The sequence below is a fragment of the Indicator indicator genome, chromosome 9 (genome assembly GCF_027791375.1).
Source record: "Indicator indicator isolate 239-I01 chromosome 9, UM_Iind_1.1, whole genome shotgun sequence".
NCBI lineage: Eukaryota > Metazoa > Chordata > Aves > Piciformes > Indicatoridae > Indicator > Indicator indicator.
In genome coordinates this window covers 32,121,419-32,148,297 of record NC_072018.1, presented here as the reverse complement: position 1 = coordinate 32,148,297, position 26,879 = coordinate 32,121,419, and the positions used below count along the sequence as shown (strand labels likewise).

Genomic DNA, 26,879 nt, shown 5'->3' with positions numbered 1-26,879 from the left:
TAGATGTGTCTAATGGTTGTGAGCCAGCTGTTAGGGGGGGAAGCAGGCACTCACAGTACAGCCAAAAAGAAAGGACAATGAAACTGCATGAGTGACATCAAACCCAACACAGAAGTACACAAAATAATTAAATTAAGAGTCTCAAAAGCAATGGCACAGCAGCACTGGAAGAGCATCTTTCACTTGCTATGCTCTTCAATACTCTTGTAGCTATCCATAGGGGAAGATCCCAGCAATTTCCTCCAGGATTTGATGACTAACATGGGTCTCCTCTACCCGCTTCCAGAAGGTTCCTTCTTCCAAAATCCCCCTTTAACTTTGGACAGATCTTCTCCAGGCTCAGCCAACAACCTTTTGGAAACACAGTCCCATGATTTTGTCATGATAAATAGGAAAGGAGTTACTATTAAATATGGACTTCCATTGGCTTCTCAGACCATCTAGGAAAATGAAGGCAATGCATTTGGTTGTTGTTTGTTTGTCTGGGGGTTTTTTGTTTGTTGTTTTTTTTTTTTTCTCTTCTCTTCTCTAGGTCATGTCAAATCCACTAAAGCCACCACAGCATGTCTACTGAAGTCTGTTCAACAAACTGTTCTGGAACTGGCTCCATTTGGTGGAAGCTCACTGAAATTTGCCTACTAAGAAGATGGTGGCATGGCATTTTCTTCCGGTCAGGAAAGAAATGGATGGTAACAGAAGAAAAAAAAAAAACAAACCTATCTCTGCCCCACCACTGTCTGAGTCTTAAATGCCAGATATTTTTAAATAGAATTCAAGAACTGTGTCCATCTTTGTGTTTCTGTGGCTATTTCACAGAAGGTGGTGACAGTCAAATAGAGAGTCTCATTTAAAGTGGGAAGGAAAGTTTCAAAGCCATTAGTTACTCTGAGATTTGAGTCTTCTCCATTGGTTTGGTAAGAGCTCTCCTACACCTCAGGTAAGTCCTCTTTACCTCTTTGCTGGAACATATCACAAGGGGAGAGAAGACAGGAGAACAGGGGAGGTGGGAAACAACATTGACTTGATGATTATGTTGTGCCTTCTTCATCTCTCAAGTGGAAAATCCTGAAGTTCATGGGTGGAAGACCAGGTTATGCAGTTATGATGTCCCCATGGTTTTCAGCTAAGACCAGGCTGTTCCAGGAGTCCTGTTTGGAGCTGGTTTGTGGAGACTGACTGATAGCTGACTGATAAGCCTGTGGAGAAAGCTTCAGAGCTGAAATTGTAGGATGAATAGATGATCCATGTCCAGACATGGCAGAGACTGAGAATGCCTATGGAAAAAGGAGAATCCTGTGAGCAAAGCTTCAAACCAGAGAGGACCATCTGAATCCCTGCTTCAAGGCTGATGCTGATGTCTGTGAATTTGCTATAGAGCTGCAAATTACAGCTTAGGTGCAATGCTTTGGACAGCCTCTTTCTTTCTTCTTCTAGATCCTGGCTCTTCCTACTACTGCACATAGGCTATTATGTTCTCTTCTAAATGTCAGAAGTGATTATTTTACCTCCCAAGGCTTAAGATTTCTTTGGCTTTGGGCTTTCCTAGCTTTCACATAGCCTCATGTGCATTGCAAGCCACATTAACAGTGCTGCAGTGCTGCAGATGCTGGATCAGTCCAGCACAACACTGAACCACTTTTGTTTTTTCTCCAGGGAGAAAACTGGACTTCCCTGTATGAACCCAAAAGAAGAGCAGCTTTGATATCATATTGATGACACCAAGATGGGTAGAAGTGTTGATCTGCTTGAGGCTAGGAAGGGTCTACAGAGGGATTTAGACAGGCTGGATTGATGGGCCAGGGCTAGTGCAATGAGGTTGAAAAAGGCCAAGGGCTGGGTCCTGCACTTGGGTCACAACAACCTCATGAATGCTCCAGGCTTGGGAAAGAGTGTCTGAAAAGATGCTCAGTGGAAAAGAATGAAATATGAGCCAACAGTGTGCCCAGGTGGCCAAGAAGGCAAATAGAATCCTGGTCTGTATCAGAAATACTACAGCCAGCAGGACTAAGGCAGTGATTGTCCACTGTAGTTGGCACTGGTGAGGCCACATCTCAAATACTGGGTTCAGTTTTGGGCCCCTTACTACAAGAATGACATTGAGGTGCTGGAGAATGTCCAGAGAAGGGCAATGAAGCTGATGTGCTGTCTGCAGCACAAGTCTTATGAGGAATAGCTGAAGGAAATGGGGTTGTTTAGCCTGGAGCAAAGGAGGCTGAGGGAAGACCTTCTCACTCTCTACAACTATCTGAAAGCAGGTTGGAGTGAGGTGAGGGTTGGTCTATTCTCTGAAGTAACAAGTGATGGGACAAAACCAAATGGCCTCAAGTTGCAGCAGGGAAGGTTTAGGTTGGATGTTTGGAAAAAATTCTTCCCCAACAGGGTTTTCAAGCCCTGGAATAGACTTCCTAGGGAACTGCTAGAATCAGCATCCCTGAATGGATTCAAAAGATATGTAGATGTAGTGTTGAGGGACATGGTTTAGTGGTAGACTTTGGCAGTCCTGGACGAACAGTTGAACTTGATGACCTGAGAAGTCTTTTTCAGCCTGCACAGTTCTGGGATTCTATGGTTCTATGATTCTGATTCTCTGGTTCTGTATACTGCTGTCTCTTAGTCCTGCTATGCAATGGGGATCCTTAACCAAGGCACAGCCATGAAATCTGCTTCCAGATCAGATTCAGGGTGTTGCTCAGCAGGATACACACACCTCGTGTGGAGGCAGAGCTGCTCTCAAGACATCTAGTGGTGGATATGGTACAGAGCACACCACCCTGCAGCTCTCTCCTGTCGTGCTGGTTTGCTCTGCCTTGGCAAGGGTTCAGCTCAGTTAGACTTGAGCAGTGTGAGCTAATTCTCCTCACACTGCATTTCTCCCATTCTCCTCACACATCCGGGTAGCACAGAGAAAGGTCAGCAATGAAAACAAATCAAATCATGAAAATGGGCATGGCTATTTTCTTCCTGTGAGACCTATATAGCTAGAAGGAATTTCATGTTTTCAGCAAAGCTGCTACTTCTTGTTATGCATTCAGAACTGCCACACATCATTTAAAAGCTATATTTAACTGTGCACATGGTGACAAGAAGGTGGATTTTGCTCCATCCTGGAGAAAGATCTCTTATTGTGAATTCCTAAGCCCTTGGGTTGAAAAGAGGATCCAACAGAGGTTCACAGAATCACAGGATCTTGGGGGTTGGAAGGAACCTCTGGAGATCATCCAGTCCAACCCCCCTGCCAGAGCAGGACCAGAGAATCTAGCACAGGTCACACAGGAACATATCCAGATGGGTCTTGAAAGTCTCCAGAGAAGGAGATTTCACAACCCCTCTGGGGAGCCTGTTCCAGGGCTCTGTGACCCTCACAGTGAAGAAGTTCCTCCTCGTGTTGAGGTGGAACCTCCTGTGCTGGAGTTTATAGCCGTTGCCCCTTGTTGTAGATTCCAAGGATATTCTTCTCACCACGTCTACTGTCCTAGTTCCAATCTTCCTCCCACTGCCACACCCTCCCCACTGTACCTGAGAAACTGGGCTGGAGTGCCCATAATGAGATGACAGCTCAGGTTCTGTTTTTATGGGGCGCATTTCCTCGGTGGTCGTGGCGCTGCTGCTGCTGCTGCTGGTGGAGCTGGTGGTCGGGGTAAGACTCGCACTGCTGGATGGACCTGTAAGGAAGCAGACAGTAAATCAGACTCTTCCCAAAAACCTTTCAGTACAGAATTGTACACACCCACTCAAAGTTAGTACATGTAGTGGGTTGAAAATTCCCCCCAGCCACAGTATAATAAAAAATAAATGGAAAAAAAAAAAAAGGTGGGAAGGGCTTGGTTACTGCTGCAAGGCATCCAGACCCTCCCCAGTGTGTGAAGAATCAGCCCATGTGGTGGTTGGGTGTCTGAGTCACAGGACAGGATGGTCAGAAGCACCAGGGCACACACCTCCATGTACAATACACTCCCTTGTCCAACGCTTACCTGCTGGTGGTTTTGTTTTGTTAAGGTTCTTCGGCTTGCGCTTCCTCGTCTGAATGCCCTCTTTTCTCATTGCTAAAGGCCTTGGAACCTGCACAACCAAATATAAACCCACGTTGGTTTCTGTATGACCATAAGGTCATGTAAAAGAACATGGTTCCAGCTCTTCCTTGTAGGCTTCATGAGAACAAGAGTCACAGAACCACAGGAGGTTAGGGGTTGGAAAGGACCTCTAGAGATCATTGAGTCCAACCTCCCTGCCAAAAGCAGGATCACCTTGGGCAGGCCTCATGGGAATGCGTCCAGTCAAGTCTACAAAGTCTCCAGAGAAGGAGACTTCACAACCTCTCTGGGCAGCCTGTTTCAGGGTTCCATCACCCTCACCATAAAGAAGCTCCTCCTCATGTTGAGGTGGAACCTCCTGTGTACCCATTGTTCCTTGTACTGAAAAGAGCCTGGCTCCTTCATCCTGACACCCACCCCTCAGGTATTTGTAGACACTGATAAGGTCCCCTCTCAGCTTCTCTTCTCAGTTGTCTCAGCCTTTCTTCATAGGAGAGACGTCCAGTTCCCCCAGTCACCCTCATAGCTCTCCATTGGACAGTTCCCTGTTTACTCTGTCATAGAATCATAGAATTGTCAGGGTTGGAAGGGACCTCAAGGATCATCCAGTTCCAACCCCTCTGCCATGGGCAGGGATGTCTCACACTATATCAGGCTGCACAGAGCCACATCCAGCCTGGCCTTAAAAACCTCCGGGGATGAGGCTTCCACCACCTCCCTGGACAACCTGTTCCAGTGTCCCACCACCCTCATGGGGAAGAATTTCTTCCTAACATTCAATCTGGATCTACCCATTTCCTGTTTTGCTCCATTCCCCCTAATCCTATCACTCCCTGACACCCTAAAAAGTCCCTCCCCAGCTTTCTTGTAGCCCCCTTCAGATACTAGAAGGCCACAATAAGGTCTCCTCGGAGCCTTCTCTGTCAGTGCCCTCCTCATGCAGAGCAGAGCCCAGTGAGGACCTTACCCCATGGAGCTTCATGTAGAGCCCGCAGGCGTTACAGACAGGCTCTCCCTCGGCGTTCCTGCGCCAGAGTGTGGTGGTTGTGGTGTGGCAGTTGGCACAAGAGAGGCCAACGCGGCGGGAAGCCGACTGCAAGAAAATGCAGAGGAAGAAAACACATCAGCCCTCCACTGCTACCACCAGGAGCACCTCACATCCCAACGAGCTTGCTCCAGCATGCCTCATGTTTTCCTCTCCTCTTATCTTCCTTGTTTCCCTGCCTCTTTCTCTTCTTGCCTTGCTGCAGTGGATAACACAACTTGCCTTTTTCTCCCTCTCTTGCAGAGCTTCTGCTCTGCTGCCTTTCCACTGTCTCCTGCCTGCCACTGCTGTGTGGACATCTCAGCTCTCCTGAGGCATTTCAGATGGTACCAGAGACATCACTTCAACAGAGCCTCAGACCTCCAGCAGCTCTAGTAGCAGCTTAGAGACCCACTGTATGTACACACACTGTATATACACGTACTGCATGTACACACACTGCCAGTACACACACTGCTTGTACACACACTGCCTGTACACACACTGCTTGTACACACACTGCATGTACACACACTGTATATACACGTACTGCATGTACACACACTGCCTGTACACACACTGCATGTACACACACTGCCTGTACACACACTGCCTGTACACACACTGCCTGTACACACACTGCATGTACACACACTGTATGTACACACACTGCCTGTACACACACTGCCTGTACACACACTGCATGTACACACACTGTATGTACACACACTGCCTGTACACACACTGCTTGTACACACACTGCATGTACACACACTGCCTGTACACACACAGCCTGTACACACACTGCATGTACACACACTGCTTGTACACACACTGCATGTACACACACTGCCTGTACACACAGTGCTTGTACACACACTGCATGTACACACACTGCTTGTACACACACTGCTTGTACACACACTGCATGTACACACACTGCCTGTACACACACTGCTTGTACACACACTGCCTGTACACACACTGCTTGTACACACACTGCATGTACACACACTGCATGTACACACACTGCCTGTACACACACTGCTTGTACACACACTGCATGTACACACACTGCATGTACACACACTGCCTGTACACACACTGCCTGTACACACACTGCTTGTACACACACTGTATGTACACACACTGCTTGTACACACACTGCCTGTACACACACTGTATGTACACACACTGCTTGTACACACACTGCATGTACACACACTGCCTGTACACACACTGCATGTACACACACTGTATGTACACACACTGCTTGTACACACACTGCCTGTACACACACTGCTTGTACACACACTGTATGTACACACACTGCCTGTACACACACTGCCTGTACACACAGTGCTTGTACACACACTGTATGTACACACACTGCTTGTACACACACTGCATGTACACACACTGCCTGTACACACACTGCTTGTACACACACTGCATGTACACACACTGTATATACACGTACTGCATGTACACACACTGCCTGTACACACACTGCATGTACACACACTGCCTGTACACACACTGCATGTACACACACTGCCTGTACACACACTGCTTGTACACACACTGCATGTACACACACTGCCTGTACACACACTGCCTGTACACACACTGTATGTACACACACTGCTTGTACACACACTGCCTGTACACACACTGCATGTACACACACTGCCTGTACACACACTGCCTGTACACACATGCTTGTACACACACTGTATGTACACACACTGCTTGTACACACACTGCCTGTACACACACTGTATGTACACACACTGCTTGTACACACACTGCATGTACACACACTGCCTGTACACACACTGCCTGTACACACACTGTATGTACACACAATGCTTGTACACACACTGCCTGTACACACACTGCTTGTACACACACTGTATGTACACACACTGCCTGTACACACACTGCCTGTACACACACTGCTTGTACACACACTGTATGTACACACACTGCTTGTACACACACTGCATGTACACACACTGCCTGTACACACACTGCTTGTACACACACTGCATGTACACACACTGTATATACACGTACTGCATGTACACACACTGCCTGTACACACACTGCATGTACACACACTGCATGTACACACACTGCCTGTACACACACTGCTTGTACACACACTGCCTGTACACACACTGCATGTACACACACTGCCTGTACACACACTGCTTGTACACACACTGTATGTACACACACTGCTTGTATACACACTGTATGTACACACACTGCTTGTACACACACTGCATGTACACACACTGCCTGTACACACACTGCTTGTACACACACTGCATGTACACACACTGCCTGTACACACACTGCTTGTACACACACTGCATGTACACACACTGTATGTACACACACTGCCTGTACACACACTGCCTGTACACACACTGCTTGTACACACACTGCCTGTACACACACTGCCTGTACACACACTGCATGTACACACACTGCTTGTACACACACTGCCTGTACACACACTGCTTGTACACACACTGCCTGTACACACACTGCATGTACACACACTGCCTGTACACACACTGCATGTACACACACTGCCTGTACACACACTGCTTGTACACACACTGCATGTACACACACTGCCTGTACACACACTGCCTGTACACACACTGTATGTACACACACTGCTTGTACACACACTGCCTGTACACACACTGCATGTACACACACTGCCTGTACACACACTGCCTGTACACACAGTGCTTGTACACACACTGTATGTACACACACTGCTTGTACACACACTGCCTGTACACACACTGTATGTACACACACTGCTTGTACACACACTGCATGTACACACACTGCCTGTACACACACTGCCTGTACACACACTGTATGTACACACACTGCCTGTACACACACTGCCTGTACACACACTGCTTGTACACACACTGTATGTACACACACTGCCTGTACACACACTGCCTGTACACACACTGCTTGTACACACACTGCATGTACACACACTGCCTGTACACACACTGTATGTACACACACTGCCTGTACACACACTGCTTGTACACACACTGCATGTACACACACTGCCTGTACACACACTGTATGTACACACACTGCCTGTACACACAGTGCTTGTACACACACTGTATGTACACACACTGCTTGTACACACACTGCATGTACACACACTGCCTGTACACACACTGCTTGTACACACACTGCATGTACACACACTGTATATACACGTACTGCATGTACACACACTGCCTGTACACACACTGCATGTACACACATTGTATGTACACACACTGCCTGTACACACACTGCTTGTACACACACTGCATGTACACACACTGCTTGTACACACACTGCCTGTACACACACTGCCTGTACACACACTGCTTGTACACACACTGTATGTACACACACTGTATGTACACACACTGCTTGTACACACACTGCCTGTACACACACTGCCTGTACACACACTGTATGTACACACACTGCTTGTACACACACTGCTTGTACACACACTGTATGTACACACACTGCTTGTACACACACTGCCTGTACACACACTGCCTGTACACACACTGCTTGTACACACACTGCATGTACACACACTGCCTGTACACACACTGCTTGTACACACACTGCATGTACACACACTGTATGTACACACACTGCTTGTACACACACTGCATGTACACACACTGTATGTACACACACTGCCTGTACACACACTGCTTGTACACACACTGCATGTACACACACTGTATGTACACACACTGCATGTACACACACTGCTTGTACACACACTGCATGTACACACACTGTATGTACACACACTGCATGTACACACACTGCATGTACACACACTGCATGTACACACACTGTATGTACACACACTGCATGTACACATACTGCTTGTACACACACTGTATGTACACACACTGTATATACACGCACTGCATGTACACGCACTGCATGTACACACACTGCATGTACACACACTGCTTGTACACACACTGCTTGTACACACACTGTATGTACACACACTGCATGTACACACACTGCTTGTACACACACTGCTTGTACACACACTGCTTGTACACACACTGCCTGTACACACACTGCTTGTACACACACTGTATGTACACACACTGCTTGTACACACTGTATGTACACACACTGCATGTACACACACTGCCTGTACACACACTGCTTGTACACACACTTCATGTACACACACTGCCTGTACACACACTGCATGTACACACACTGCATGTACACACACTGCATGTACACACACTGTATATACACGTACTGCATGTACACACACTGCTTGTACACACACTGCCTGTACACACACTGCCTGTACACACACTGCATGTACACACACTGCTTGTACACACACTGCCTGTACACACACTGCTTGTACACACACTGCTTGTACACACACTGCCTGTACACACACTGCCTGTACACACACTGCTGGTACACACACTGCTTGTACACACACTGTATGTACACGCACTGTATACACGCACTGCATGTACACACACTGCCTGTACACACACTGCCTGTACACACACTGCTTGTACACACACTGTATGTACACACACTGCCTGTACACACACTGCCTGTACACACACTGCTTGTACACACACTGTATGTACACACACTGCTTGTACACACACTGCATGTACACACACTGCCTGTACACACACTGCCTGTACACACACTGCATGTACACACACTGCCTGTACACACACTGCATGTACACACACTGCTTGTACACACACTGCTTGTACACACACTGTATGTATACACACTGCATGTACACACACTGTATGTACACACACTGCCTGTACACACACTGCTTGTACACACACTGCCTGTACACACACTGCCTGTACACACACTGCTTGTACACACACTGCATGTACACACACTGCCTGTACACACACTGCTTGTACACACTGTATGTACACACACTGCATGTACACACACTGCTTGTACACACACTGCTTGTACACACACTGTATGTACACACACTGCATGTACACACACTGCTTGTACACACACTGCTTGTACACACACTGTATGTACACACACTGCCTGTACACACACTGCTTGTACACACACTTCATGTACACAAACTGCTTGTACACACACTGCTTGTACACACACTGCTTGTACACACACTGCATGTACACACACTGCCTGTACACACACTGCTTGTACACACACTTCATGTACACACACTGCCTGTACACACACTGCTGTACACACACTGCTGTACACACACTGCTTGTACACACACTGCTGTACACACACTGCCTGTACACACACTGCTTGTACACACACTGCCTGTGCACACACTGCTTGTACACACACTGCTTGTACACACACTGCATGTACACACACTGCTTGTACACACACTGCTGTACACACACTGCTGTACACACACTGCCTGTACACACACTGCATGTACACACACTGCATGTACACACACTGCTTGTACACACACTGCTGTACACACACTGCATGTACACACACTGCATGTACACACACTGCCTGTACACACACTGCTGTACACACACTGCATGTACACACACTGCCTGTGCACACACTGCTTGTACACACACTGCTTGTACACACACTGCATGTACACACACTGCTTGTACACACACTGTGTGTACACACACTGCCTGTACACACACTGCTGTACACACACGGCCTGTACACACACTGTATGTACACACACTGTATGTACACACACTACCTGTACACACACTGCTTGTACACACACTGCTTGTACACACACTGCATGTACACACACTGCCTGTACACACACTGCTTGTACACACACTGCCTGTACACACACTGGATGTACACACACTGTATGTACACACACTGCTTGTACACACACTGCATGTACACACACTGCCTGTACACACACTGCTTGTACACACTGTATGTACACACACTGCTGTACACACACTGCATGTACACACACTGCTGTACACACACTGCTGTACACACACTGCCTGTACACACACTGCTTGTACACACACTGCATGTACACACACTGCTGTACACACACTGCTGTACACACACTGCTGTACACACACTGTACACACTGCTGTACACACACTGCTGTACACACACTGCTGTACACACACTGCTGTACACACACTGCATGTACACACACTGCCTGTACACACACTGCTGTACACACACTGTACGTACACACACTGCTTGTACACACACTGCATGTACACACACTGCCTGTACACACACTGCATGTACACACACTGCCTGTACACACACTGCTTGTACACACACTGCCTGTACACACACTGCATGTACACACACTGCCTGTACACACACTGTATGTACACACACTGCCTGTACACACACTGCTTGTACACACACTGCATGTACACACACTGCCTGTACACACACTGCATGTACACACACTGCCTGTACACACACTGCTTGTACACACACTGCATGTACACACACTGCTGTACACACACTGCCTGTACACACACTGTATGTACACACACTGCTGTACACACACTGCCTGTACACACACTGCATGTACACACACTGCCTGTACACACACTGCCTGTACACACACTGCTTGTACACACACTGTATGTACACACACTGCTGTACACACACTGCCTGTACACACACTGCATGTACACACACTGCTTGTACACACACTGCATGTACACACACTGCCTGTACACACACTGCTGTACACACACTGCATGTACACACACTGCTTGTACACACACTGCCTGTACACACACTGCTTGTACACACACTGTATGTACACACACTGCCTGTACACACACTGCTGTACACACACTGCTGTACACACACTTGTACACACACTCCTTGTACACACACTGCCTGTACACACACTGTATGTACACACACTGCTTGTACACACACTGCATGTACACACACTGCCTGTACACACACTGCATGTACACACACTGCTTGTACACACACTGCCTGTACACACACTGCTTGTACACACACTGTATGTACACACACTGCCTGTACACACACTGCCTGTACACACAGTGCTTGTACACACACTGTATGTACACACACTGCTTGTACACACACTGCCTGTACACACACTGCTTGTACACACACTGCATGTACACACACTGCCTGTACACACACTGCTTGTACACACTGTATGTACACATACTGCATGTACACACACTGCTTGTACACACACTGCTTGTACACACACTGTATGTACACACACTGCCTGTACACACACTGCTTGTACACACACTGCATGTACACACACTGCATGTACACACACTGCCTGTACACACACTGCATGTACACACACTGCATGTACACACACTGCTTGTACACACACTGCTTGTACACACACTGTATGTATACACACTGCATGTACACACACTGCATGTACACACACTGCCTGTACACACACTGCTTGTACACACACTGCCTGTACACACACTGTATGTACACACACTGCCTGTACACACACTGCTTGTACACACACTTCATGTAAACACACTGCATGTACACACACTGCCTGTACACACACTGCATGTACACACACTGCATGTACACACACTGCTTGTACACACACTGCTTGTACACACACTGTATGTATACACACTGCATGTACACACACTGTATGTACACACACTGCCTGTACACACACTGCTTGTACACACACTGTATGTACACACACTGCTTGTACACACACTGCTTGTACACACACTGCCTGTACACACACTGCTTGTACACACACTGCCTGTACACACACTGCTTGTACACACAGTGCTTGTACACACACTGTATGTACACACACTGCTTGTACACACACTGCATGTACACACACTGCCTGTACACACAGTGCTTGTACACACACTGTATGTACACACACTGCTTGTACACACACTGCATGTACACACACTGCCTGTACACACACTGCATGTACACACACTGCCTGTACACACACTGCTTGTACACACACTGCCTGTACACACACTGCTGTACACACACTGCATGTACACACACTGCTGTACACACACTGCATGTACACACACTGCCTGTACACACACTGCATGTACACACACTGCTTGTACACACACTGCATGTACACACACTGCCTGTACACACACTGCTGTACACACACTGCCTGTACACACACTGCTGTACACACACTGCTTGTACACACACTGCATGTACACACACTGCTTGTACACACACTGCCTGTACACACACTGCATGTACACACACTGCTGTACACACACTGCTTGTACACACACTGCATGTACACACACTGCCTGTACACACACTGCATGTACACACACTGCCTGTACACACACTGCTTGTACACACACTGCATGTACACACACTGCCTGTACACACACTGCCTGTACACACACTGTATGTACACACACTGCCTGTACACACACTGCCTGTACACACACTGCATGTACACACACTGCCTGTACACACACTGCCTGTACACACACTGCTTGTACACACACTGCTGTACACACACTGCTGTACACACACTGCCTGTACACACACTGTATGTACACACACTGCTGTACACACACTGCATGTACACACACTGCCTGTACACACACTGCCTGTACACACACTGCATGTACACACACTGCTTGTACACACACTGCCTGTACACACACTGCTTGTACACACACTGTATGTACACACACTGCTGTACACGCACTGCCTGTACACACACTGCTTGTACACACACTGTATGTACACACACTGCTTGTACACACACTGCCTGTACACACACTGCTTGTACACACACTGCATGTACACACACTGTATACACACTGCATGTACACACACTGCCTGTACACACACTGCATGTACACACACTGCTTGTACACACACTGCCTGTACACACACTGCCTGTACACACACTGCTTGTACACACACTGTATGTACACACACTGCCTGTACACACACTGCCTGTACACACACTGTATGTACACACACTGCCTGTACACACACTGCATGTACACACACTGCTTGTACACACACTGCCTGTACACACACTGCCTGTACACACACTGCATGTACACACACTGCCTGTACACACACTGCTGTACACACACTGCTTGTACACACACTGCATGTACACACACTGCCTGTACACACACTGTATGTACACACACTGCCTGTACACACAGTGCTTGTACACACACTGTATGTACACACACTGCTTGTACACACACTGCATGTACACACACTGTATGTACACACACTGCCTGTACACACACTGCTTGTACACACACTGCATGTACACACACTGTATGTACACACACTGCCTGTACACACACTGCTTGTACACACACTGCCTGTACACACACTGCATGTACACACACTGCCTGTACACACACTGCTTGTACACACACTGCTTGTACACACACTGCCTGTACACACACTGCCTGTACACACACTGCTTGTACACACACTGCATGTACACACACTGCATGTACACACACTGCCTGTACACACACTGCATGTACACACACTGCATGTACACACACTGCTTGTACACACACTGCATGTACACACACTGCATGTACACACACTGCTTGTACACACACTGCCTGTACACACACTGCTTGTACACACTGTATGTACACACACTGCATGTACGCACACTGCTTGTACACACACTGCTTGTACACACACTGTATGTACACACACTGCCTGTACACACACTGCTTGTACACACACTTCATGTACACACACTGCATGTACACACACTGCCTGTACACACACTGCATGTACACACACTGCTTGTACACACACTGCTTGTACACACACTGCTTGTACACACACTGTATGTATACACACTGCATGTACACACACTGTATGTACACACACTGCCTGTACACACACTGCCTGTACACACACTGCATGTACACACACTGCTTGTACACACACTGCTTGTACACACACTGTATGTATACACACTGCCTGTACACACACTGTATGTACACACACTGCCTGTACACACACTGCTTGTACACACACTGCCTGTACACACACTGTATGTACACACACTGCCTGTACACACACTGCTTGTACACACACTTCATGTACACACACTGCATGTACACACACTGCCTGTACACACACTGCATGTACACACACTGCATGTACACACACTGCTTGTACACACACTGCTGTACACACACTGTATGTATACACACTGCATGTACACACACTGTATGTACACACACTGCCTGTACACACACTGCTTGTACACACACTGTATGTACACACACTGCTTGTACACACACTGCTTGTACACACACTGCCTGTACACACACTGCCTGTACACACACTGCTTGTACACACACTGCCTGTACACACACTGCATGTACACACACTGCATGTACACACACTGTATGTACACACACTGCATGTACACACACTGCCTGTACACACACTGCATGTACACACACTGCATGTACACACACTGCATGTACACACACTGCCTGTACACACACTGCTTGTACACACACTGCATGTACACAGACTGCCTGTACACACACTGCTTGTACACACTGTATGTACACACACTGCATGTACACACACTGCATGTACACACACTGCCTGTACACACACTGCTTGTACACACACTGCATGTACACACACTGCCTGTACACACACTGCTTGTACACACTGTATGTACACACACTGCATGTACACACACACACTATGTACACACATTGCTTGTACACACACTGTGTGTACACACACCTGCACTAAGCTGCCTGGATCTCAGATTGTCCTGCCCTTTCAGACTGCCATGTCCTTCACCTCCCAAGCATCATGCCATGCACCCCAGAAGATGGTATCAATGCCGTGAATGTCACATGCTCCTCAGTAGCTTTGCTTGATGTTGCTCAGATAAGGAAAAAAAAAGAAAAAAATGCTTCCATCAGCATCATCTTCCTGGAGATAAGTGGGATAATTCAGAGGGAATCCCCACTAATGGAGCAGTACAAGGTAACAGGCCTTTTGAAGTTCCTTTCCTGGCTGAATTGGTTTAGCCAGGCTCAAAAGGTCACAAGAGAAAGACAATGGACTTGAAAGATCTAAAATTCAGGTTTTGAGTTTGGCACCATAATGGGAAGTGGAGGAAGAAAAAGACACATCCTCCACACCTGCCTAACTCCTCTAGATTGGAAACGACCTCTAAGGTCATCGAGTCCAAGTGTTAAGCCAGCGTTGCCAAGTCCACCACTAAACCATATCACTAAGCACCACATCTGCACATCTTCCCAGCATCCTTCAAAGCTCGGGGCTTAAGAGGCTGGGGATAAAGTCTGGATGGGCTGGGGTCAGATTCCCTCTTTGCTTGCTGATAAACTGGGGACTGAGCTGAAGTGCTGGAGCTGTGTGAAGATGCCAGCTCTCATGGTGCCTGAAGAGGAGCCTGCAGGGAGGAAATCTGGTGGTCCTGGACGTCTCCTCAGCCCTGCAGAACTGAACATAATAGCTGGCAGCTGTGTAATGGGGTAAAAGCCTGAGAGATGAGAAACTGGCAGAAAAAACAGAATTTTTCTCAGTGATCTTGCTATGTTTTTCCCTCTGTGTCTTCTCCCGCCTTATAAAACAGAATCAGTTAATCTACAGCTGCAAGACCATAGAACGTGAAATTCAAGTGCTTCCTGAGACTGGAAGCTGGAAGTCTCTTTGCTGCAGAGAAACCAAATGCTCCTTTAGTTGTAACCTCACCATGTATTAGGTTCAATCATCAGCTTCTGTAAGTGGACTAAGAGGTTAAATGAGAGCTTGAAGCAAAGGCAAATATCTCTCCTTCTAGGGGTCTCTGGCATATCTTAGTCTCCAAAAAAAAAAAAAGGGTTACACAGTGACAGAATCAAACTTCTCCAGTATATAGTGGCCCAGCTCCCTCAACCTTTCCTCATAAGGGAGATGTTGCACTCCTTTCATCATCTTTGTGACTCTGCACTGGACTCTTTGAAGCAGTCCCCTGAGGTCCTGCTTGAACTGAGGGGCCCAGAACTGGACACAATATTCTAGATGTGGCCTCACCAGGGCAGAGTAGAGGGGGAGAAGAACCTCTCTGATCTCCTAACCACACCTTACTAATCCAGCCCAGGATGCCCTTGGCCTTCTTGGCCACAAGGACACATTGCTGGCCCATGGTCATCCTTCTGTCCACCAGGACCCCCTAGGTCTCTTTCCTCTATGTTGCTCTCTAAGAGGTCAGTCCCCTACCTATACTGGTGCATGGGGTTGTTCTTTATGATCTTAAGGATTTGTTCCAGCCTAAATGATTCTGTGATTCCATGATTCTAGGGTACCCAATGGACCATTCCTGACAACACAGACAAGCCCAAGGAAAATGTATAGACCAGTGAATGAAAGAGGGCAAGATCCTTGGTGCCAAGGTACAGTCACTGCCTGGCTCGGTCCGTGCAGAGCCTAGGAAGAGTTCCTCACAAGAGGGCGCTGGGTAGTTGTGGCTGGTGGCTGCTGATGTTCAAGCTGCCAGTGTCCTACTGACATGTGCAGGAGAAGGCTGAGCTTCAGCTGAGACAGGTCTGAGCGATGCAAAGAGGAGTAGCATGTTGGGGCTCATGGAGGACAAGGAGCGTCCCTAAGAGGTGGCTTGCTGGTTCCCTTCTGCATTGGACCGTGATGGATCTGTGCCTCAAGGCACAGATGACAGAGACCTTCCCTCAGCAAAACAAGCAGGGACAGTCAGGATTTCAACACTGAGAGGATGGAATCACAGAATGTTTGGGGTTGAAAAAGACCTTTAAAGGTCATCTAGTCCAACCCCCTACAGTCAGGAGGGACATCTTGAAGTAGATCAGGTTGCTCCAAGCCCCATCCAACCTGACCTGGAAAGTTTCCAGGGATGGGGCATCTACCACTTCTCTGAGCAACTTGTGCCAGTGTTTCACTACCTTCATTATAAAGTTTCTTCCTTCTATCTAATCTGAATCTCCCCTCTTTTAGTTTAAAACCATCACCCATTGTGGTCTTACTATAACATCCATCCCCATCTCTCCTACAGGCCTCAAGATGTGTCCCCTAGGTTCCCCATACATGCACCATCTTGACTCCACAAGTATTGGGATACCCTGAACTGCTCCACAAGCTCACCAAATGAAATGCAACGGGTCACCCAGCAGTGACTGGAGAATGAGGACCCTAAAATAAGACAGATTAGTAGTGTGGTGGAGCCATAAAAGGTTTGCATTGATCCTAATACACCTACAGAGGTGCTAAAGCCAAGACTGCCTTTTGCTAAACTAACTCTGAAGTACTGCCTCTGTGTCCTACAGCCCCTTCCACTGCCTGGCCTGAGTGTCTGCAGAACTGATCTGGACAGCACAAGGTTTTTGAAGTGTACCAAGCACAAGGCAGTCTGTCCTGTTTTGGAAATCTGGACCCAAACCAGCTCACAGAATCAACCAGGTTGGAAGAAACCTCAAGATCATCAAGTCCAACCCATCACCCAACCCTGTCTGATCACCTAGACCTTGGCACTAAGTGCCTTATTCAGGCTTTTCTTAATACCTTCAGGGATGCTGACCCCACCACCTCCCTGGGCATCCCATTCCCATCTCTCTTTCTGTGAAGAACTTCTTTCTCAGATCAAGCCTAAACTTCCCCCTGGCACAGCTTGAGACCGTGTCCTCTTGTTCTGGTGCTGGTTGCCTGGGAGAAGAGACCAACCCCCACCTGGCCACAACCACCCTTCAGGTAGCTGTAGACAGCAATGAGGTCTCCCCTGAGCCTCCTAATCTGTCTGCCTGAGCTAAGGTAGACAGATGGTGACCCAGGGAGCTGAGACGCCCCTGCCATTTCCACCTAGGCAAGCTCTTTTTGCCTCATCCTGACACACAGCCTTGCCCAGCAGGCCAGCCCTGTGTGGTGCTGACTTACCAGCCTCCTCTGAGGTTTGAACAAGGGCCGGTTGATGCCGTTCATCTTGTGGTAGAGCCCACAGGCGTTGCAGAGGTAGTGCCCTGTGCCGTCTCTCCTCCAGAGCGGGGTGGACATGGCCCCGCAGTTGACACATTCTCGCCCCTCTGAGTAATCATCAAAAAATTCTGCTGCCATGATGGGAGAGAAAGGAAAAACTTTGGTTAGTTAGGTGGCTGTCATTTAAGTTCTGGGCTGGGGCTGGGTTGAGCCTGGAAGTGACATTTCGAGAAATCACAAACGTGCAAATTTTGATCGGTGGCAAGAAACAGCTCTTCTTTACCCCAGGAAGACCTGGGGGTTAGTGGGAAAAGGAACCCCTTTCCCTGCCATAGAGTGTTGGCTGCAGGACTTCTGTGGCAGCAGGGATGTGCTGGGACACGGATACAAGGAGACAGAAATAGAAACCTTCCCTTCTGCTCTGACGTTATCCAATTTTCAACACTGGACACAGCCAGGACAAGCAGATTGGGGCAGGCAAAGAGCCATGTTTGCAATCAAGACAAATTCCCTCTGACCTGTACATCCCTTGCTCTCCCTCACCCAGCCCAGGCCAGCTCCCACCCAGCCCCTCTGTGAGAGAAGCAGCTGCAGAGAGCCAAGGAGGAGGAACGTTCATGGACCTTCACCCTATTCTGTTCATGAGAAGCATCTCCTGAACTGCAAGAATCTACCTTCTTAGGCTGTCAGACATCACTGCAAAACCTCTCTCTTGTGAGGGTGACAGGAGAGCTGTGGCAGGTCCATACCATGCGCCAAGTGATGCAGAGGCCAATACAGCACACCTCAGCTACACCATCATCTGGAGACAGAGCTTGGTTCACCCTTGAATACAATGCCTTCAAGAAGCCAAGAACTTTGCTTAATAAAACACAAGCCCCTTCCAACCCTAACAATTCTATGATTCTATAAGCATCAGCTCTAGGCCTTGGTGAGATGAAAATGCAGCTGCATCCAGCTGGCATGGCCCTTGAAATGATGTGTGGCTGCTGGTCATCCCACCTGGAGAGTGTCAGCTACTGAATTCACCTTGGGGATGCATTTCTTCTGTTATAAAACCATTCCTCCCTGCATGTGGGCATAATGTTGGGGACACCAAAAAGGCAACTCTAGATGGATGTCCCTGCTCACTGCCAAGGGGCTGGACTAGATGACAGGCTGAGGGAGTTGGGGTTGTTCAGCCTGGAGAAGAGAAGGCTCTGGGGTCACCTAATAGCAGCCTTCCAATACCTGAAGGGGGCCTACAAGAAGGCTGCAGAGGGACTGTTTAGAAAAGCCTGGAGTGATAGGATGAGGGGCAATGATTTGAAATTAGAGAAGAGGAGATTTAGATTGGATGTTAGGAACAAGTTCTTTACCATCAGGGTGGTGGAACACTGGAACAACGGAGGTAGTTGAGGCCCCATCCCTGAAGGTATTCAAGGACAGGTTTGTCAGGGCTCTGAGCAACCTGATCTAGTGGAGAATGTGGCTGCAGACTGCAGGGGTGTTGGACTAGATGACCTCTGGAGGTCCCTAACAATGCAAACCATTCTATGATTCTATGACCTTCAGAGGTCCCTTCCAATCCAAACCATTCTGTGATGCTGTGGTAAAATAACTGGGGAGGTGAAATGACAGCAAAGGGCTCCATTACTTAGCATAGGCTGGGAATAAACCAAAACATTCCCAACAAACTGCAGCACATAGGAGATGTTTGCAGGACAGCAAGATTTTTTTCATCAAGACATTCAGCCATTCCAGAGCAGCATAACATTATACTCTTAAAATGTTACTCTGCATTGTGCTCTATTTTGTGCTTGTCCACCTGCTTGTTTTAGGAGTATCTCAGCTTTATGCTGGAAGATAACAGTTCCCAAAACAGCAAACCAACAAAATCTGTCTTCTTGCCAATTTGTGTCTCCATTCCCTGTGGATTCTCTGATATCTAAGAAGGGTTATGTTCAAACACCAGACTTATTTTCTCTTTCCTCCAGACTATTTTTGGAAAATCTGTAAGAAACATTACTGTGAAACAGCCAAAGGATTAAAACGTGACTAAAGTGGTGTTAGAAAAGAGAGACACAGAGATAAAGATTAATGTGAGCCCAGTTCTTCCTAAAAAGCAGCCTAAAACTGGCAAGAGGTTACACCCTGTGCCCATGGGGAAAAGCTAGGAGACAGTAAATGAATGTACCCAAAGGACTATGGAGCCAGAAGAGAAAGAATCCAGAAAGCTGGGAAGGGACTTTTTGCAAGGGCAAGTTGTGAGAGGGAGTGATTTGAAGCTCGAGGAGGGGAGATTTAGGCTGGAGTTTAGGAAGAAATTCTTTGCAGTGAGGGTGGTGAGACATTGGAACAGGTTGCCCACGGAGGTGGTGGAAGCCTCATCCCTGGAGGTTTTTAAGGCCAGGATGGATGTGGCTGTGAGCAACTTGATGCAGTGTGAGGTGTCTCTGCCCATGGCAGGGGGTTGGAACTGAATGATCTTCAGGGTCCCTTCCAATCCAAACCATTCTTTGAAGTTATGAATCTCTGAATCTTCTCAGCAACTTAGGAAACTCTCATTACTTTTTGAGCACTTGTGGTGGTTTAGGAAAGATGGGAATCCCTCCAGGTAATTTTGTTTTGTAGGTGTGAATTCAGTGATACTGTAACCACAACGCCTCACTTTCCCCTTTAAAATCACCAATTGAGCTGCAGCCAAAATCTAGATCAAATAAACTTCCTTTGAGAAAAAAAATAAAAGGAGAAAAAAAAGAAGGGATTGGAACAGCTGGTCAGGAAAGACCTCATTTCCTTGAAAAATCTCATGAAAGGAAAACATTTCACTACTATTTTTTAATTTTTATTTATTTATTTTTAACTTTAGAAGTTGAGGGTTTTGGAATATCATTTTCCAAAGGAAAAGCCAAATGATTTTCACAGTCGTTTTTCGCCCTGTGAGAAACTCCCATCCCCCTTGAAAATATTTCAGTGCAAAGTTGTTGACATAATCCAGGGAGAATTTAGCAGAACAGAGGTAGTCCAAAGGTAACAGTGAAAACTCTTGAGTGATTCGAGTTGTGCCTGTAACTAATTACTAATGCTCATATTTCCTTGAGTGATGGTTTTAAACCAGGAGAGAGGAGGTTTAGACTAGACAGAAGGAAGAAATTGTTTACAATGAGGGTGGTGAAACACTGGCACAGGGTGAGCAGAAAGGTGGTAGAAGCCTCATCCCTGGAAACATTTCAGGTCAGCTTGGATGGGGCTCTGAGCAGCCTGATCTAGTTGAAGATGTCCCTGCTTACTGCAGGGGAAGTTGGACTGGATAACCTTAAAGGTCCTTTCTCATCCAAAGCATTCTATGCCTCTATGGTTGTATGATTTCTCCTCCAGAAAAATCAAAATATGAAAGTTTTTAATCAAAGAAAAAGGAGAAAATTACTAACAGTCTCAGAAATGTTGAGTTGGACTACCTCTTGAATAAGAAGGTCCTTCAAGGTGGGTCTGATAAGAACAAAATGCCAGGTATGGGAATACTTGTGCTTTTAGAAAACAAACAATCACAAAACCCCAACCCAAAACAAAACAAAAAAAAACAGGATGTGGAACTGAAATTGGGAAAAGTGTCAATCTCTTATTTTCTGACAATAATTACATTTGCTACTAAATATTGAGTGTTATTTCTTAATCATAGAATTGTTAGGATTGGAAGGGACCTCAAGGATCATCCAGTTCCAACCCCCGTGCTGTGGACAGGGACACCTCACACTTCAGCAGGTTTCTCAGAGCCACATCCAGCCTGGCCTTAAAAACCTCCAGGCATGAGGCTTCCACCACCTCCCTGGGCAACCTGTGCCAGTGTCTCACCACCCTCATGGGCAAGAATTTCTTCCTAACATCCAATCTGAATCTACCCACTTCTAATTTTGCTCCATCCCCTCTAATCCTATCACTACATGACACCCTAAAAAGTCCCTCCCCAGCTTTTTATAGCCCCCTTCAGATACTGGAAGTGACACTCCACTCTCCACCTTGTTTTCAAGGTTGATTTGCCACCAGGGTTCTCAAACTCCAGCAGAAAGCATTCTTGAGTCCCTTTGCTCTCCTTTTCCATCCAGATTTATTTGAGCTATTTTCTTCACTACTTGCTTGGGGCTTGGTTCTTGGGGGGATTTTATGTTTGTTTTCATGAGATTCGGACTGGAGCTTCTCTGTTGACAGACTTTCCCTGTTTATGTTTCAAAACAAAAATCTCTTCTGCTTTTGTAGTAGTAACATTTGTGTGACTTCTCCCTCTCAGAGCAGTCAAAGGTGATCCTTGTGAATGTTAACAAGCAGGAACTGTTGGTGCTCAAGATGGTGAAGGAATAGACTTTGCTCCAAAACTCCACGCAGTGGGTGACTCTCCCTAATCATAGCCCTCGTGGGGTGATATCAAATGGGTGAGTCCTTTGTGTGCACCACCCAATGACGAATCAGAAGATGACATCTGCAGAGTGCAACCTCATTAAAACTATTCCTGGAGCCCTGTCAGAGCAGAGGGAACTACCTGACCTTGAAAGATCTCACCTGGAGGAGAACTAGTCTCTCCTGCTTCAAAGTATGCTTGATGATGGCAAAAGATGAGTCTTGGACACCACTGGGATACTGGCTTAGAGAAAATAGGCCCCAAGAGAGAGGTGGAAGACAAGGGACTCGATTTCTGTCTAAAAGAGGTGCTGTAATTTCACAGCATCACTAAACTCAGGGATGAAGTTGCTTGAGGTGCAATTTCTGAGCTGACCTTCTGGCCACACAGATGAATCATCTTGAAAACAAGTCTACCAAAGGAAAAAATAACAACAACAACAACTCTGCAACAACAACTGGCTCTGGACAGCCTGATCTAGTGTGAGGTGTCCCTGCCCATGGCAGGGGGGTTGGAACTAGATGATCTTTGTGGTCCCTTCCAACCCTGACTGATTCTATGATTCTAACAACAACAAAAAAGGAGCGAGAGAAAGTATCACCTGCAGAGCTGCAGCACCATGCAGTTTGATGTGGATGTGTGTCCAAGATCTAAGAAACCCCAAGTTTTCCAGGGCTCAGAGCCCAAGGAACCATGGTCTACTAACAGGCTGAGCTATATTGGGCTTGGAGGTCACTAGGCTCCAAGTGGACTAATTGTTTCATTTGCCATTGTTATTAACAATGGGGATTAAGGAGGCTCCCCGGAAAAAAAAAAAAAAAAAAAAAAAAAAAAGCAAAGTGTTTTCTTGGCTCCCATCTCGGGGCTGGAGCTCTAAATCCTGGCATTATGAGATCCCCTGACACTTATTCCTTGTGCTTAGCAGGCGGGAAAGGAAACATTTATCCAGGCAGCAAATTGCCCGAGCGGCTCCCGGAGGGCCCTGAACAATGGTGGGGGAAGGAAAGGCTCCCCCCAGCCACACTCAGGGCAATAATTTCCGTCCCGTGGCACAGGAGCCGCTGCCTGATAATGGAGATTTATGGGTCCCTCCGCTGACCTCTGCCACAGCCTTTCTGCTGCAAAGATTTACTCCCTCTCCCCACGCCAGGTACGGCCAGCACTGGCACGTGGTGGAGGAAAGGATGATGCTTGCTGGATAGGCTGAGAGGGACACTGGCCTGTGGCTGGAGTGGGTGTGCTGGGTGGCCTCCTCGTCTTCTTTGAACATACAGCTCCTCCCAAGTGCCTTTGCATAGACCTTATCAGAGAGAGGGCTGGAGCACCTCTCCTGTGGAGACAGACTGAGAGACTTGGGGCTGTTCAGTATGGAGAAGAGAAAGCTCCCAGAAGACCTTATTGTGGCCTTCCAGTATCTGAAGGGGGCTACAAGAAAACTGGGGAGGGACTTTTTAGGGTGTCAGGTGAGGATAGGGCTAGGGGGAATGGAGCAAAACTAGAAAAGGGTAGATTCAGATTGGATGTTAGGAAGAAGTTCTTGCCCATGAGGGTGGTGAGACACTGGAACAGGTTGTCCAGGGAGGTGGTGGAAGCCTCATCCCTGGAAGTTTTTGCAGCCAGGTTGGATGTGGCTCTGAGCAACCTGATGTAGTGTGAGGTGTCCCTGCTCATGGCAGAGAGGTTGGAAGTAGATGATCCTTGAGGTCCCTTCCAACCCTAAAATTCTGTGATTCTGTGAATCAGAGTCATAGCATGGTCTGGGTTAGAAGAGACCTTTAAAGCTTCTCTAGTCCAACCCCTCTTGAAATGAGCAGAGGCATATTTACCTGGATCAGGCTTCTCAGAGCTCTGTCCACTCTTACCTGGAATATTTCTAAGGATGGGCTTTCTACCACTTCTCTGGGCAACCTGTGACAATGTTTCACCAGCCTCAGTGTAAACAATTTCTTCCTTCTATCTGCTCCAAGTCTTCCATCTTTTAGTTTAAAACCATCACCCCTTATCTTAGATAATACCAGTCTTAGGATCATTCAGTCCTTTTTATCATTTGGGTGCTGACTAATGCTAATGACCTTCTACTTAGCTCTTCAGAAGACCCTACTTCTAGTCCATGAAGGAGCTTCTCACTTGAGAGCAAATCTTGGAATCTTGCTCAATGACCTGGCTATTGGAGACAATGCATTGGGTCCTATACCTGGTCATAAACTTGCTATGTAAGAGATCTTTTTCCCCTCACACCTCCAGTTTATGAGAACTACAAGGTCCCCAGGGCAGGAAATGTCACTTGGGTGTTGCACAACAGGCTCCTAATCTTGGGTGAGGCCTTGAGCATGCTAATGTCAAAAATACTTTCCACAATGGGACATTCAGTCCCCAGGGAGCCAGGAGTAACTCCTAAGTGGAGCACTGGGCTCTAGTAAGGAAAAAGCATTCTTGGATACGACCCTTCATGGCTCTCAGTCACTGGGAGTGGTCCTTCACATCCACCACCAGGTCCACAGAGATCAAGTGGTACAGACAATGCAGGGCTGAGCACTTCCAGCCAGCCCACACCTACAGGCTGCTGCTTTTCCAACACGTGTTGGACGTGACAGCATCTCTGGCCATGGATATGGCGCACCCAAAGCCTACGTTCGACTTCCCAATCATCTGATCACCCTCTTGCAACCAAGTCAGCTGGGAGACTGCCCAAGGTTTGAGTCTGAAGAGTGGCTTGAACTGCCTGAGGATCATTTAGGTCAGATCTTTAAGATCATCAAGTTCAACGATTAACCCAGAGCTGCCAAGTCACCATAAACCATGTCCCTCTGCACCGTATCTACGTGTCTTTGAACTGCCTCCAGGGATGGGAACTCAACCACTTCCCTGGGCAGCTTTCTCTGGGTCTTTCCACCATCTCAGCAAATAACCAACTCTTCCAGCCTGACAATATGTCAGTCCTAGGTCCAGACCTTCTGGGTTTCTTTGGGCTTTTCTTTAACAACCCTAAACCTGTTAACCCTGGAGAGGTCATCTTGAACATGTAAACCTGATGGATCAGGACCCAAAAGAATAATAACAGTAAATGCACCTCTCATAGATTTTGAATCCATCACTTCAGAGCCAGCAACCAGTTTATAAGTTTCTGTTCCTGATCAGGCCCTAGAAGGGGGTAACAAGCAAGTTGCCTACCTTCTTCTGCCCTCCATCCCCCTCTTGCTTTCACCCCCTCTGGGTGAAGAGGAATGGAGAATTCCATTAATATATAGCACTGGAGTTCTGTTTACAGATAGAGGGATATTTGATATCAACATTTCCCCCTGAAGAAATGTCTTCTCAACCCAGTGAAGCAACTCAGCAAAGGAGAAACTGTCCTTCAAATACATCCAGGCACTTA

At 47.3% G+C, this 26,879-nt stretch overlaps 1 protein-coding gene across 2 annotated transcripts in view; it reads right to left on the bottom strand.

Moving 5' to 3' along the window:
- Window positions 1–1,091: 1,091 nt before the first annotated feature.
- GATA4 (GATA binding protein 4) overlaps window positions 1,092–26,879 on the bottom strand; it is a 42,137-nt gene continuing 16,349 nt past the window's right edge. The window contains exons 2-6 of one of the 2 annotated variants that reach the window (XM_054383536.1): window positions 19,090–19,259; window positions 4,999–5,124; window positions 3,972–4,059; window positions 3,517–3,662; window positions 1,092–1,274 (exon numbers count right to left, since the gene is read on the bottom strand). In XM_054383536.1, the coding sequence (XP_054239511.1) occupies window positions 1,092–1,274; window positions 3,517–3,662; window positions 3,972–4,059; window positions 4,999–5,124; window positions 19,090–19,259 (713 nt within the window). The remainder of the gene's footprint in view (window positions 1,275–3,516; window positions 3,663–3,971; window positions 4,060–4,998; window positions 5,125–19,089; window positions 19,260–26,879) is intronic. The other variant, XM_054383537.1, reaches the window with a different exon arrangement.